Source organism: Triturus cristatus, chromosome 9 (genome assembly GCF_964204655.1).
Source record: "Triturus cristatus chromosome 9, aTriCri1.1, whole genome shotgun sequence".
In the NCBI taxonomy this organism is placed as follows: domain Eukaryota; kingdom Metazoa; phylum Chordata; class Amphibia; order Caudata; family Salamandridae; genus Triturus; species Triturus cristatus.
The window spans coordinates 1,039,132,988-1,039,149,565 of record NC_140592.1 but is presented as its reverse complement, the minus strand read 5'-3'; the positions used below and the strand labels follow the sequence as shown (position 1 = coordinate 1,039,149,565).

The following is a 16,578-nucleotide window of genomic DNA, read 5'->3' as shown; positions in this document are numbered from 1 at the left end:
AGCAACAAGACATTTGGTGACGGGAACAACATTAAGACACTATGCATGGCTAGGGATATCACGCTTCAAGAATGATGAACAAGCGAACATAGTCAACAGCCCATTCGATGGTGAACGCTTGTTTGGGAAAACAGCAGACCTGCTGCGAAAGATTAAAAAAAGATGATATGGCCAAGTCAATGGGGGCCCTACAGTTTAGGGGTCAGACAAGAAGGGGAAACGCTGCCACTAGAAGGCCTGCAGGAAGAGGTAGATTTCAAACCGGGACATCTCATCAAAGTTTTCTAAGCACGAGTCAGCCACAGGCACAGTCGACATCACATCAATGACAATTCCAAACGCCACAAAGACATACCTTTCGTGGTCGAACAAGAGGAATAAGCCTGCCGTCAAGAGGGGTGGCAACAACAACAGAGACTCACTAAAAGTGGATTTCCACCCACGCACAACACCTCTGGGGGAAAGAATAAGACTTTCTCCAGGAATGGAGGAAGGTGACATCAGACAAATGAGTTCTCGGTATAATTCAACATGGCTGCCCAATAGTAGATGAAAAAAAACACCAAAATGCTGCTCAAGATGAAAAACACAGACAAAGGAAGAGATAATGCATCTTCAAAAGGAACTACTACAAAAACAAGCAGCAGAAAAAGTACCCCAGAAGGAGAAAAATCAAGGAGTCTATTCAACACACTTCCAGTTTTAAAACCAGACAAGACATTGGGGCTGAAACTAGACTTCCGTTTCTTAAACAAGTTTACAAGTAAACAAAAGTTGAACATGCAACATTATAGGAAGTCATCCCTCAACTCCAACAGGGGAATTTCATGGCAACCATGGACCTAAAGGATGTCTATCTACACATTCCAATGAATCCAAGACACAAGAAATGTTAAAGGTTCATTATAAACATGACACAATTACCAATTCAAAGTACTTCTCCTTGGCATTAAATCAGCATCAAGGGTATTAACAAAGTTTCTGGTGGCTGTAGCCATGCATCGGTGAAGAAAGGGAATATATGTTTACCCATACTTGGACGACTTGGAGGTAAGAGCAAGCTTAGCACACAAGTGGAGAGACTACATACACACAGTGACGACAGCACTGCACAAACTGGGATTCACAGTAAATACGGAGAAGTCTTCAACCACACCAGAACAACAGAAAGTCTTCTCGGGGAGCTAAAATAAACACAATTCAGGCAAAAGCTTTTCCATGCGAGAAAAGAGTCCAAGCCATAACACAAGAAGCTCTCTGGTTCCTAAAGTGTCCGTCTCTGGCATGGAGGACTGTGGGTAAATTGTTAAGAATTATGGTTCATTGCATACCATTAATACCACATGCGAGGCTTCACATGACACCGATCCAAGAATGGATACAGAGCCAATAGTCACAAGCGACGGGGAACCGGGAGGATCTAGTGGTTTTCACGCAGAAAATACAGGAGGAAATGAATTGGTGGAACAAGACAAATATTACAGCAGGAAGACCCTTTTAGGACTACAGCTCCAACAGTGACCATCACTAAAGACTCCTCAAATATTGGATGGGGAGCTTGTATGGGGAAACTTGAAATCCGAGGAATATGGAAACCACAAGAATCCGTCCAACATATAGGTCTGAAGTTGAAAACAGTGTTCCTACCCTTAAAATCCTTTCAACAGCAATTGTAGGACAAATCAATGCAAATGCCAACAGACAATACAACAACGCTTTACCTCGGAAAACAAGGGGGACAAAATAATTTTCCCTGTCAAAGTAGGCACAGCAGATATGGAATTGAGCCATTTAAAGGCCGATAACAATAACCGTGATGCACAACGTGGTAGCAGACAAGCATCCATCTCACGAGTGGGAACAAACCAAACATTGATAAATTATTCCAAAATGGGAAACTCTAAAAATAGACTTGTTTACAGCACCACCTATCGCAAAATACCAGTACTCCGCATCCAGACATACATACTCCGTCCATAGGGAATGCTCTGTCAATAAACCGGTCAAGGAAATTTGATTATGCTTTTCCGCAATACCACTGCTCTCAAGAGAAAGCAACAAATGCAGACGATCAATGTATGGCACTCATACTCATAACTTCACAGTGGGCAAGACCGACTTGGTACTCCGACCTAATGGAGATGGCAAAAGAAGTGGATAAGCTGTCAGTGTTAAAGAAAACCAACAACCAGAAAATGTTACACCGCAAAATAGGAAAGATTCACATATTGTTGCCAAAGAAACAATTGCTTCAAAATAAGACGTGAAACTACGGTAATCGGACACCTGACACATTTGTTAGGAGAAGGCCTATTCTTCTCTAAAAGTACATCTGTCAGAGATAGTAGCCTACACAAAGGGCTACATAGGAAGAAGTTGGTTCTCTGTCCCAGTAATCAAAAGATTTCTGGAAGGAGCTAAAGGAATAGCACCATCTATGCGTTCCACATTTTTTACAAGATCCAAAGACTTAAACTGCAAAAACGTAACATATTCTGGATGCTCGCAGGGCAATAACGTATTGCATAGAAAAAACAACGACCATCAGGAAAGTAAAACAACTCTTTATATCATTCGCAAACAACAATACATGAGAAACAGTTACAAAGAACACCATTGCAAGGTGGATAACACAAACAATTGAAATATGTCACAAAAAAACTAATATTCAACTAGAAGAAAAACCAAAAGCACACTCCACAAGTAAGAAAGGAACAACAATAGCCTTTCTAGCTGATGTTCCATTTAATGACATTTGCATGGCAGCCGCAAGGTCATAAATACACATATTTACAAAACACTATTGCATTGCTGATCAGGTAAACAGAGAGGCACTGGTGGGACACAAGGTGCTGAAACATCTGTTTACAAACTCAACCTCATATTGAACCCAACCACCACAATGAATAAAACCGCTACAAATCAATGCACAGCATGTGAATCAAGAAAAGGTTCATGCTGCAAAACTAAATGGTTACTTGCCGGGAGGAGTAGTTACTTAACGGGAGGAGTAGTTATGCAGCTTGAAAAATGTTTTAGATTCATAGGCGGCCCACCCACCTCCTCAATAAATGAGATGACCAGAGTAAACCGAGGGCAATCATACAGAATACTAACATGAAGCTCACAAAAACAAAATTGAAGATGGCGACTAAGAGTGAGACTTCCGTGGAGGGTGTCTGACACCAGCAACAAAAGAAAATACATAAAAAAGAGCAAAAGATGGCAGAATAATACGCAGCATGTGAATCCAGAAAATTTTTCACGCTACAAAACCACTCCTACTGGTAAATAACCATTATGTTTCTGGTGTGGGAACCCAACTCATGATATATGGGGGAAAAGGGTGTTCAGCCAAGTTTGTGACTTGCAGGAACTGCAGTAAGGTTGGTCATTTTGCGAAAGTATGTCAGGCTCTAAGAAAACAGGGAAGGGTGTTTAATGTTGCTACTGAGGTTTCTGAGGAAGGAGACAATGTGTTGACTTCAGGATGTGGTACTAGTTGTCCAAGATGATGTAGTTGTGGCAGGTGAGCCTTATGAGTACGTTGATCTCTATATTGAGATTCAGGTTGGGGATACAATTTTGATGCTGTTGGTTGATTCAGTGGCCAGAAGAACTATGATTATCAAGGAATTATTTGATTAAGTGTTGCCAGAGAGCGGGAAAGAGAGAGTTAGAGCCTCCTGTTCAGGCCCCCTATTTCTTATGGAGGTAGGGGTTACCAGTAGGTTAGTTGAGCACATACATTGAGTGTTGATATAGTGTGTGCAATGGGCGGTTTCTAATTAGTGTGCGGTATCCAGTGCTGCATTGTAAATGCCTAAGTTTTATCGCACCAGTCCACATTTTACCAGTAAGGTGTCACCATTTGAATTGCTCAGAGGACGGAAGCCTGCTGCTAATGTAGAAGAAGAATTTGAAGGCTTATGTTTTCAAGGTTGGGTATGATGTTTTTATCTAGAAAGGTTGTTCTGTAAAGAAAGGTGAGGACAAGTTAGGAGACAGAATGATTATTGACAGTATGTATGGTTATGCGAAAAGGGTCAACAGTAGTTATTGGTGGAAAGTGGAAAGAGTGGTGATATTTTGTCATATGGATGTTCAAGCTGGACATTCAGGGGTTGATGTTCGTTCTGACCAAGGTGATTACACAATTGACCATGATGTGTCAGACTCTTATGTTCACTCCGGTATTGTTTGTTCCTGTTCACAGGAGTACCAGGGTGAGGTGTCTTCCATGGAGGTTTTGATAGGCTTATTGTTTTTATAGTTAAGGTGTTTTTAATTCATTTCGTATATTGTATTTTTATTGTTAAGGGAACATGTAATGTAGTAATCTGGATTCATGTATGACATCACAATTGGTTAGAATGTCATTTGGAATGTTACTTTTGAATGTCAAAGTCAGTTGTTGGTGACAAACGCCATTGGAGGAGCATTCTTGGCAACTCCCCTTCTTCTGTACTGGATAATTTATCTTCGTTTTTCAAAAAACTCCTTGAGTCGAGGGGTCTAGTAGGTAACAACTTAATGTTTTACAGTACTTCTGTTCATGAGGTCAAAATAGAGCATATTGTACTGTTCCTTCAAGTGGGATGGGTCCTGCCAGGTCTCATATCAAGTAATAATTCATAAAACGACTTTAAAACGGTTATATAGAGCCGTGCCATGCTGTATATTCATGTCCTTAATTACTGGCAAAAATAGTTTTTACATTTCTCAACAATGAGTGTAAAAAATAAAGATATTCCATGCCAAAGATACCGTCCCTCTTTACTTTTTTTTTTTTTACCAACACATTTTGTTGATTATGTTTAAAGACCTTACAATGGATGGATGTGACGGGAAGCAATGTATCCTAGCACAGAATAGTCATGTTAAATCACTTCTTATTAGTCCCTCTTTCCTTTTCACGTTTTACTTCATTGCAATCTTTAAGAGTATTTGTTTTTTTCGAGATTATGTATTTCTGTATTTGTTTCATGCAACTTGGCTCTTCTGTTGTGTATTCTTTGAGTTGACTCAACACCAGGAGTCTTGGTAACTTCAGGTTTTGGGTGAGTGTTTAAGAAGGCGCACGATTGAGACATCTGAAGTTGAGGCTGAAAGCCAGTCCTCACAGTGTCTGACAGTGGGTCATAAGGGTGTGCTGACAGTACAGCACATCCAATTCATGGACTCACCGTGTTCGTATCTTTGCTAATTGTAGTTGTGCGAAAGTGCTTGAAGGAAGGCTACAGATGTAAAAATATGGACAGCGACAAAGGAAACGGAAAAGCAGTGTTGAGTGGGGGGTGGGTATGATGAAGTGGAAAAGATGTAAGAGCGTATGGGCAGAAGGAGAAAGTGAAAAGACTGTGTTGAAGAGGAAAGTATTGATGTGTGAGGTGTGCAGATGGAGGATTTCAGAAATTTGTGGGGAGCAAAAGGGCCTAAGTGTCCAACAGAGTGAGGCTGCAGATGAAAGGGATGTGAATAGGAGAACAGGAGTGTCCGAGACACCTCAAAGGCACTACACTACCTCTTCCATTATTTATTTATTTTATTTATTTATAAAGTTTTATATAGCGTGAACTTGACCCAAGAGGGTATCGGAGCTTAGGATCATTGCGTTAAAAGTTACATCAGTTATAGTAAGGTACAGTACACAGAAACAATGTTGCAAGAATTGCAATAACCTTAATTGTTCAAGTGACAGTCTCATATTTTCAGAATTTAAACATGTGGATTCTAATTATCCAAAACAAAATCGTTAATCATTTATCAACTACATCTAACAAGCACTGGTAAAGCCAGTATGTCTGGTTGTTGTGTGATATGTCTTGATGTAATAACATAAAACTTGGAGAGACGCCCACTTTTTTGACCAGGTGGCATACCATGTGAAGCATAGGATTTTAAATTACATATCTTAAGCCATGTCCTCGATTACATAGGCCACACCTCATGGAAAGGATTCTTAGTTATGCCTCTTAGGCCAAGCCCCTTTTACTGACCTCCAAACGTATTACCTCACTTAATTGTATTTAAATAGTGCTTACTTCGCCTGTTGAGGCATTGAAGCGCTTTACTGCGAGTAGCACACTATTCCAGGTTAATGGTTAATCTGGTGGTTATTGTTGATTATTGCGATCAGTCATCTGTTCGCAAGAAAAATTTGCATACATTTTTAATGCACTACTGACGCAGTGCCTGTTGTAAAGATTAAACCTAAAGCACTTTATCCAGCCATTTTGCCTTTCTTTCAAACAATCCCAAGCGATTTAGATACAGGCATGAAAAAAGCTATATTTTTCACTCCAAAGCTGTCCTTCACTTCACTGCTTTCGTCTCAAATATGAAGACATTAACCGCTAATTCCCTGGGTGCAGTTTTAATTGTTTCATTGGGGGAGGACCAATGAATTGTAGAGGTCTCCTGAAAAGCTGGAGGATCAGAGACGGTAGGACTGCTGGAAAAGTGGTAGCTAACCACCAGAATCTGTAAGGTTAGCAAGTGAGCCATTACACTTTCCACTAGTCTCAAGCCTTTAGTAGTAGGCCAACAGTATTCTATGTATTCTCACTGTTGTGTGACAGGTGCGTAATACAGGAAATGTCATGGGCTTCCACTGAGCCGCATTTATTTTTTATGCTGCTTACGCCTAGGCGCCATAAGAGAACAAGCAATCTGAGGAGTTTACAGTAGAGAACACTGATAATCATGCACAAGGATATTCAAATATGAAAGTGCTAGGGATGTGAGAGGCTGAAGCAGGGGTGTAACATTAAATGATGAGGGAAGCCTGCAGAATGTGACGAGGGCCTCATACCTCTGATATCCATTAGCCTTGGCCTGAAAGGGGGGCCTATGAGGGTTGTGGCCCCCCTGCGTTACGCTCCTGGGCAGATGCTGGGAATGCCTTATGGAAGGGGTACCTTTATAGGGAAATATGGAAAATAGCCAAAGTTGAAGAACAACTCATTGTGGGAAAGAATTTAAGAGATTGGGAGCAAGAAGAGACAAGCATTGGTAAAGCCAAAACGTCTGGCCTTGGCATGCTATGGTTATTTTTTACTTTTATTACAAGCACATGACACAGATATAAAAATATGCAGCAACCCAATTGTGGCAGCCTAAGACTTTAAATTAAAACAAATTAATTACAAAAAATAAAATAACTATTGCAAGTAATATTAATAGAGCCATATGTTTGCCTTTTAGCAGGTAGGTGCAGAGACAGCCAAAATAGAAACTCTTTAATTTTAATGCACTGCACAGAAAAATATGACTTACTATAATTTTTACTGGTGCAAAGAAAAGGCACTATTGGCTTTGAGTTGCTGTAATCTGAACCTGAAGCCCTAACTTAAACACAGAATGATGCCAACATTTTTTTAAAAAAAGGCAAAGACTGGATTCAAAAGTATGGACAAAGTATTGTCCCACCAGCCCTGGCATAGATGTGCATTAATTATATTATCAGATGTGCCCATATGATCAGGTAAAATGTTGTCACCCATAGTGCAGGAGAACCAATGACTGAATTGGACTGATCCACTGGGTGGCAGCACAATGTAAATGGCAGTTAAACTGACCAGAGGATAGAAATGAGTGATGATGAAGTGGGGCACAAGGAGGTGTAGGTGGAAAGCAGACCAATTTGGGAAGCAGAACGAAGAGGATGATAGGGTGTATGGAGCTAATCAAGAGATTAAAGATATATGGGACAGACCTTGAACACATTTTGTTGACTATAAATGGGAAACAATCATGAAGGATTTATGTGAAAGGAATTTAGTGTAAAGAAATAAGACGTAAAGACAAGAATTCAGTGGGGAGAACAAAAGCTGAATTAAAAACAGATTTTAGAGGAGCCCATTCCAATTTGTGAATAGGAACACTAATAAGTAATGAGGAGTAATAAACAAGAAAAGATTATTGGGAGGGTAAGAATTTTGAGTACCAACTAAGATAGAATTTGATGTGCTTTAAAGTGCTCCAAATGGCAATATTGGTAGATAATCAATATGTGCTGTGTGGAAGAGATTTTGGAGTCAAAGATGACACCAATTCTTTGCTGATGCGGTAATGGTGAGATGGGCATGCGAGAAATAAGATCTTGGAAGGCTGCAGTAGTGAATCTGTGACACTGCAGTGCAAGATAGGGAATTTTGGATTTAGAAGAGTAAGCACAGGAGTTTCTAACAAAAAAAACTGGCAGAAATGGAGTTGTGCAGGGTTAACAAAGAAAAGGAGATGAAAAGCAGAGTCATCAGGGTGGGAAGTTCTAAAAAAAATTGTTAATCTATACTTGTTCTATAAAAGGAAAAAAAAAAACCTTGTCCCACTTGGTGCCGTACAGTGAGGTGACAAAGTTAGCATACTCCGCATAGTAGGTGCTAGCATAGTCCGAGCCGTACCATATTCAGAACCCTTGCCTGAACAGAGACCACACAGAGTTGGTATTAGAGAAAAGAGGGTTAACGGCGGACTCCAACGGCTGCACCTCCTTACTTTGTTCCCATAGTATGTAATCAAAAGGTATAGTTAATGATGGTGTGCATGCGAACGCCCCTGCATCCGCCGCTAATAGATGCAAACTGCCAAGCAGATCAATGAAGTTTTCAGAAGGGGTTTGGAGCGGTGCACCACCAATTTACTTGTTAATACATCACACCAAGTGGTCAGTTGTTTGTACTTGAAAAAATCTTTATTTTAATTTAATTGTCCAACCATAGTCTCAGCCAACGCGTTTCGTTCAAATTGAACTTAGTCAGGGCATATGTGAGATTGCGGATATATTCCAAAGTATGACCACCGTCTATGCAAACAAATATCCGTCTCGAGAGGAGCAGTAATAAAAGCGTCGTATTTTCCAAGTAAATAGTCCTAATTGTGCTCCCAGTGCCACCTTGATAAGAGCACTGTACACGATTCTGTAACTCGATAGATGTCCGTGCTCTCCCCTCAGAGTGTCCCGTCCCGACACTAAAATTGGTGTGCTATCCCAGAGTCCTTTTTTCTTTCTGGTGGGGTTGGTTATTCCACATTTAATAATAGAGGCGACTTCTAACAGTAGCCCGCACACGACAGAGTCCAAGTATGGCCTTAAGAGTCTGTGTTGGCAGCGCTAGGTGCTTAGTTTGTGCAAATCCCCAGCAGGCCTGACAGCGTTTAACAATATTACCAACCAGATGGCAGCTGGCGAGTTATCGGAAGACCAGGGCACATCGATGCTGAGGGTCCATCACCTCTTGCTGTCTTTCCCTGATGAAGCGTTTGGCCTCCTCATTTTTCGTGTGCCCTGTGTCAGTTTCCAGTGTCCTTTCTTAGCTCTTGTGGCAATTGGTAAGCGTTCTTCACAGCAACCTTGGCACGAAAGTCCAAGAAGACAACCTTGACTTCACGGTTTGTCGAGCAGCCTTAGGCTTTTCACAGAGGAGTGCAAGACACACTGGTCAATTATTGCGAAACACGACTCGAGAAGGAGAGCCACACTAATTTATAAAAATAACACGTATCTTTATATATGCTTATGCGCCAGAAGCAATTTGTTCAGGTAAGTACGTTTTTATATAGGAATTCTTTTCAGTTCAAAGCGTCAACACATTTTTGAAGCTGCAATGTTACCCTATGGGAGGAAAAGTCAGTGCGGCATTCAGGTACAGTATGGTGATCTATGGGACCAATCTCCAGGAGTTAAGGTGAGTGGTTGGCAAGATACAAGGTAGCACCAGCAGAACACCACCAGCGGCACTGGGGTGGCCAAGTGCAGAGGGGCAAAACAGCTTTGGGTGCCCAATGCTACTCTATGGGTATCGGTCTTAGCGTAAAGTGGCTGCAGGCTCAGACTGGGAGGCCAGTCAGGCTGAACCAACAGGGGGATTCAGGCCTCATGATGCTCTGTTACTTAGCGACCCCTTTGATCCTCTTATCCACGACCCAGGGTCGACTGGTGCAGAGGTGTCTGTTTTTTCTTACCAGGAGCAGTCGCGATAGAGTGGGGCCTACGTGCAGAGGCTGGGGGCAACGTTTGGGAGTTCACTGCAGGCACAACCATGGTGGGCTTGGTCTCTGGAGGGCTGGGGAAACACTATGACACCATTAGCCCACTTCAACTCAGGCTCGGAGAGACGGATGCAGTGATGTCTTCAGGCGTTGGGGTTTTGCAGTCACAAAGTCGTCACAGGAGTCTTTGGTTGGCTGCAGGGAAGCCTTGTCTGCTACTTCTCAGGATGTCTTGGTTCTTGGGTGAAGTGCTGACAGATCTCCCGGGCTTTGGGGACTCAACAGCTGCTGGATAAGTCGACTTTTGCTGCAATTATCAAAGTCATCAGGCCTGGTGCCAGGTGAGTTGCTGGGTCTTCAGTTCTTGCAGGATGCTACTCTTCACATCCTTAGTCTTTCAGGTCAGCAAGATCTGATTTCCTGGTGCCTGGGGATCCCTAAATTCTGAATTTAGGAGCGTTAGGGGAGTGTAGGGTAGGAGTCAATGGGCTACTTACCCTTCAGGTTACTACACCCCCTATATGACCACTTCCTGTGGGAAGTGGGCATACTCCTGTCCCAGAGTTCCTGAGTGTGACAACTTAAAGATGGCCACTTCTGAAAACTCATACCCAGATCAGGTTAGTCCACCTTAGGGGTGCTACTAGCCTGGGGATGGGCTTGCCTACCTGACTAGCTAATTTCCCACCTGCCCAGATGCCAAAGGGCCCTGGACAAAGGGGGTTTGACCTCCTCTCCTGTGAGGGGAGCCAGATTTGCATTTCAAAAGCATGAGCTTCTTTGAAGCTCACCGGCCTAGGAGTGCTAATCAGTAGGTCATCCTGAGGGAGGCGGTGTGAACACCCTTTTTCCGTGCTGGCTTGGTTTCTGATATCCTGAGAGCAAAGGCCCTCACCCTAGGAGGTCAGAAGTTTGTCTCGTGTGGCAGGCTGGAAGAGACCAGTCAGCCAAAACTTAAGAGCCTGGTAGGGTTTTTTCAGGGGGCATTTAAGATGGTCTCTGTTTGCATGTATTTATAAATCCAACACTGGAATCAGAATGGGCTTGTAAATACAAGATGTTTGATATCAAACGTCCCTATTTTCAGTAGAGCCATCATGTAGCTGGGCAACTCATTTTCACCATTGTCCAGTGCATGTTCTAAAATGGCTTCCCTGTTCACTTGCACTGGCAGTAATGGAACTGACCAGCACAGGCACATATCTGCTCATGCAGGTATATCCTTACATGTAACATGAAGCACCCTGCTTTAGGGCTGTAAGGCATACTGTAGGGGTAATGTGCAAGTACTGCATGCAGTGTTAGGGGACCTGGCACACAGGGATGTGTCTCATGTTATGTTTTCATTTGTGTCTGCATCAAAACATGCAGCTTTTGATAACATTCCTGCATGAGTTTGGTAAGGGGTCCCTTATGGTGGCACAATTCAGACTGCAGCCCTTGGGGTACCCTCTATAGTACCTCAGGACCTAGGTGCCAGGGGTACCATTTACTAGGGATTTATAGTCTAGTGTCTGGTAGGTTTTCAGGGGGCACCTCTAAAGTATCCTCTGGATGCATGTATTAATTATTAAATCCAAGACTGGAATCATTATGGGCTTATTAATATGAGATGTTTGATACTAAACATCTCTGGTTTCAGTGAAGCCATCATATAGCTGGGGAACTCTTTTTCAACAGTGTCCAGCTCATGCACTTAAATTGGCTTCCCTAGTCCCTTGTACTGGCAGTAATGGACCTGACTAGCGCAGGTGAATATCTGCTCATGCAGATATGTCCACACATGTAGCATAGTGCACCCTACTTTAAGGCTGTAGAGCCTGCTGTTGGAGTGACTTATCTATACTGCGTGCAGTGCCTTTTAGCCTGACACACAGGGATGTCTGCTAGGTTGTGTTTTTCACCTTTGTCTGCGCCAAGACACGCAGCCTGCAGTAGCAGTCTGTACGTGAATTGTGAGGTGTCACTTAGGGTGGCACAATTTGTGCTGCAGCTCTTAAGGACCCTCTTTAGCCTCCTTTCCCTAGATACCAGGGGTACCATTTACTAGAGACTTACAGAGAGAGCTAAAGGTTTTGCCGACTGGGCAAACTATTGTACAATTTTGGGAAAGAGCTCTGGCACAGGGGACCTGGCTAGCAGGAACCCCGTGCACTTCCAGGCAAAATCACATCATGTACCATGCAAACACTTGGGGTGACCATGTCAAAAACCTGTACTTTCCTACAATGCCTCTCAAGGGTTAAAAGGTCTGATCCTTCCCCCTCCTTCATGATTCCCGGGTCCTACAGTGCCAACCTTATCAGACCCACCAACTTCATGACAATAAGCCCATGCCCCACTGAACAGTAACTCTTTCTGGATTCAATGAAACCTTTGATGTGCAGAGAGGATGCTCTGCTTTCCTTCCAGCAGTGTGTTTCCCTCCGGAATCTCAGCAATCCACATCTTCTGTCTGGGGTTGCAGTCCTTACCTTCATTAGTCTTTCCAGTCCGTGGGCTTCCAAAATAGAACCCACAGGCCTCCATGTTCTTTACCGTGCAAGGGCATACATACATCCCAGCATGCACATGCAAGTATCACACACCGTATGGCGCTACACACAAACACCATCTAGGCCAAGAGTGAGTTAAGTACACAGTAGTGGAACTTTACATGAGCAGGACCAGGCATCACTCCTGTGACACAGAAAAAAAATGCTACTGATCACTACTAAACACAAAAACAGGTATGCTACTACTACCACGCTAGTGTTACTTAACACCTGGTAAGGGCAGTAGCCCTCTACCGTTATGGGGGCATTGCATGGTCTTGTTCTAGCAAGACCACATCACTGTGACACTTGCCTAGATTAGGGCGCAGCAGCATTATCCTTGTTTACCTATGACCAAAAATCGGTACTGGGGATCCAGACATACATGCAGCTGGGGCACTCAGGGCAAGGGGGGGGACTTCCTTAACCATGCAGGGGTCTTTTCTGTCTCAACAGCTGCATATAAATATTCAAATCTGATGTCAATAAATGTAATACTGTTAATGTACAACTCTATACCCTCTTCATTTGCATAGTTACAGAATAGCCTTAGAGACAACATATGCCTATAGGAGAAAATAGGTGGAACCAACTGTAATTTCTTAATTAGTAGTTTTAGGAAACTTGCTCACTTTCAATAATGAGTTTTTATTTTTAACCCTTATAAATGAGGGAGCTGTGAACTGGGGGGTGTAATATATTGTAATCGTGATACAGTTTTATGCGCTACTAACTGTATATTTTTGTCGTAGGTTCAGTCGAAGTAGCTGTTGCGGTGTTACTTGGCATCTGTATCCTAATCGTCCTGGCAATACTTGGTTACTGTTTCATGAAGAAGAGGAACAGCAGCCGAAGGCATCAGCCTATGACCAACAGCTCTACACTGTCTACCACAGAGGATACAGAACATCTGGTCTACAATGCAACCACAAAGCCTGTCTGACCAGAAAAGAGACGTCAGACCTCTTAAACATATCCACAGAAAAGACATTTGTTCCATGTACTGTTTCTGCAGATTTCCTATTATGTCTCCCTTCTCCTTAATATGTTGTCTGTCTTGTCAACATCAAAGGTGCGGTCGCCGTTGTTATTTGTTTTTATTACAAAGGTTCCTTATATTCTTGCCCATGAACATCTGCAGTGCTCGAAAGTATATCGAGTTATTATATCTGGTTTTGCCCTTGCTTGTTTCTAAGATGGATAGCTATTTTGACCTATCTGGACGACTTTGAAGGATTCAGATCCCAGTAAGCAAATAGCCTATTTCTTAAACGGGGCTCAATTTGGATCTAGCATCTTGCATATGTTTCGGCTTTGTTTTAATTTCTGCCTCTTGTGAAGTCTGTCCCTTCTCTAGGTATACTAGTTAGTTCTACCTAATATTATGTTCCTTTACCACCATTTGTACATTACCTTCCCTATTAAGTTGATGGAGTGTGTTATAATTTATTTTCACAAGCGCCTTACTTTGTTTGTGTGAAGTCCGAGAGATTATGCCATTATCAGGGAGATGTTAAAAGGTTTTAAGTGTTAGTTTTCCTGTCTGAACAGTACCTTTACAGTCAGAACAGAAGCCACCTAAATTCTTCTTCTCGCAACTACTTAGAATAACTGGTCATCCTCACTTTTAGAAACCGTTCTAGCCGACCTTGAGAATATCAGTTCGCCCAATATTATTGCCAGACTTTGATTTTGAGGACTATGACATGATGGAAAATGGTGTGTGGGAAGTGTTAAGTCGTAGGGATGGTTTGTATATTATTCAGAGTTTAGTTTGTAGTTTTATATTTTTCTTGCAACAGATTTGTTATTGTTTGTGAATCCACCTACCACGATTCGTTGTGTTTTGTCCATTGTAGCTCACTTACTAAATATATTTTTGCTCAGACAGAAAGAAAACATTCTTCAGCAAAAACATCCAACAACCAGTATCCTCTGGTCGTTGTCTTTTGGATAAGCAGTGCAAAACTGCAAAGTGATTGCCCTGATTTGCACAGAATATTTTGCTAGCCTTTGTCCTCCACCCCCGACCACTGGTGCAAAATAATCCAGTATGGCATATTTAAAGTACTGGTCCACGAATACAGTATAGAACGCCCCACCATGTGCACTTTAATTTTGTGTGACAGTTTCTGTAAGTTCAGTATGAGGTTATTGCCACAATTCACTCCTAACTTTGTGTGGTTATGATTTTAATCGCAACTAACCAGTGCCTGCTTTTACACTCCTAACCTCTGCGTGTAGGGAGAGGAACTCCTAATCTAATATTATGCACTGCGGTATAACCCTTTAACCTCTACATTTATTGATGTGAATTCCTAAACTCTGCCTATGAGGAATTCATTCAAAAACTCACAATAGCGGGATAAAATCATAGACCGTGCTTGTAGTGAATTGAATTACAGAGGATGAATTATGCAAAGTACCCTGGAGTGTAACAGACGTTATGCCTGCTTTTTGCTGTCCTGGAGCACTTTGGTATTAAAGAAGGGGCCACAGATGCTTGTGCAAATTGCCTTTGTACTACATATTACTCTAGTGCAAAAGGTGCACCCGTGAGAAAACATATGAGCGTTCGATCATTTGCCTGGGGGAGCAGCCCCATGCAAATATGGGATCCCTTTGCCCCCGTGACATACAGAGGCAGGAAACCTGTCACAGACCTACTTTGTGTCACATCTGAGGTGGCATACAGTCACTGTGCCCCCAGGGTGCCCTTGGGTGGGAGCCAGAATGACACCCTAGGCATTGCTCCCCTGGTGAGTACAGTCATACTACACCCACCCACACGGGGGTCTCCTGCCTCCTACTGAAAAGTCTGGCTATGTCCGCTGCCTGCACTGAAAGGCAGACCGATTGCCTCCAGCATCTAGTCTGGTTTTAACTAATGCCCCATTCCAAGTGGGGGTGCCAGTTCACGCCTGAAGTGAGAACAGCACTTTTCTTCTCTTAGGGTGCACTGTCCCGCCTACTCCCGGAGCATCCAGGTAAAGATGTGCCATTATACACACTGGGGAAGTGAGCACCCTGTGTAATACAGTCCCAGGTCTAAGCACATTTGAATGAACAATAAACTCCTAGGAGTAGTTGGTTTAACCATTAACTTCTGCTTGCTGTGCGTTGAACTCCTAACATCTTAGTGGGATTGGATAAACTCACACCCTCTCAGAAGATTGGGATTTTTTCACGTTGTAAAAAGTAGTGAGATGAAATTTTTATATTTGCCAGGCAAGTGCTAGGGCCAAGACACCTATGTTCTTTGCATAATGGGCTGAACGTCAAACCTTGGATGGAAATATGGTAAACATTGAACTCTGGGTGTATCTGGGAGAAAACCCCCAAGCCTCTGTGATGTGGTATGAGCACAGCAGCAACAATGCTGGATATTTCATTTTTGTATAAATTTGTTGGATCATTACGTCTGTGTGTTATATTTTTAAAACCATTTGTAAGATCATGTGACTCCTTGCAGTTTTTAATGTTTTAGCCGCTGCGTCTTCCAATAATTTGTACTGTGGCGTGAGAAAAGCCATTGTAACAATGTGTATACAAACTATTTAGATGTTCGTTGTTTCTTTCCACATGTTTATTTCATACCCGTCGCTTATTTAATGAATGTTTCCAGGACGGACGTTGGTAAAATGGAGGTAGCTGTTCCAATTTGCAAAGTTACTTGTATTCCACAGGCTTGTACTGTACAGATGACTTAGTAAGCATAACATGATATTGTCTGCCTTATTAAATGAGAACATTTGAGTCAAAAGCTAGAATTACAGTTTTTAATAGTTTGGGATTCTTTATTTTTTAAATGTGTGATTAAAAACTATGCAACATTCTGACCTTGACTCGTCAATCTCCTGAAGCATTGAGTCCCCTTTGGAGGAGCATTTACTTTGTAGCAATATTGTTATTCTGGGGGTAACTACAAGCAAGAGATGCTTACCAGTCCTCTCGAGACCGAGCCCTCGTCTTGGTTAAGGAAAAGATTTCTTAAAAATCATAACGTAACCTGTGTTATTTAATGTACTTCTTAATGTATGAATATATGCAG

General features: G+C 42.3%; 1 protein-coding gene across 1 annotated transcript in view; it reads left to right on the top strand.

Moving 5' to 3' along the window:
• Positions 1 to 16,363, top strand: part of SPINT1 (serine peptidase inhibitor, Kunitz type 1) — a 223,578-nt gene extending 207,215 nt beyond the window's left edge. The window contains exon 10 of the mRNA XM_085626845.1: positions 13,280 to 16,363. Coding sequence (XP_085482971.1) covers positions 13,280 to 13,470 — 191 coding nt within the window. The 3' untranslated portion in view covers positions 13,471 to 16,363. The remainder of the gene's footprint in view (positions 1 to 13,279) is intronic.
• The last annotated feature ends 215 nt before the right edge of the window (positions 16,364 to 16,578 follow it).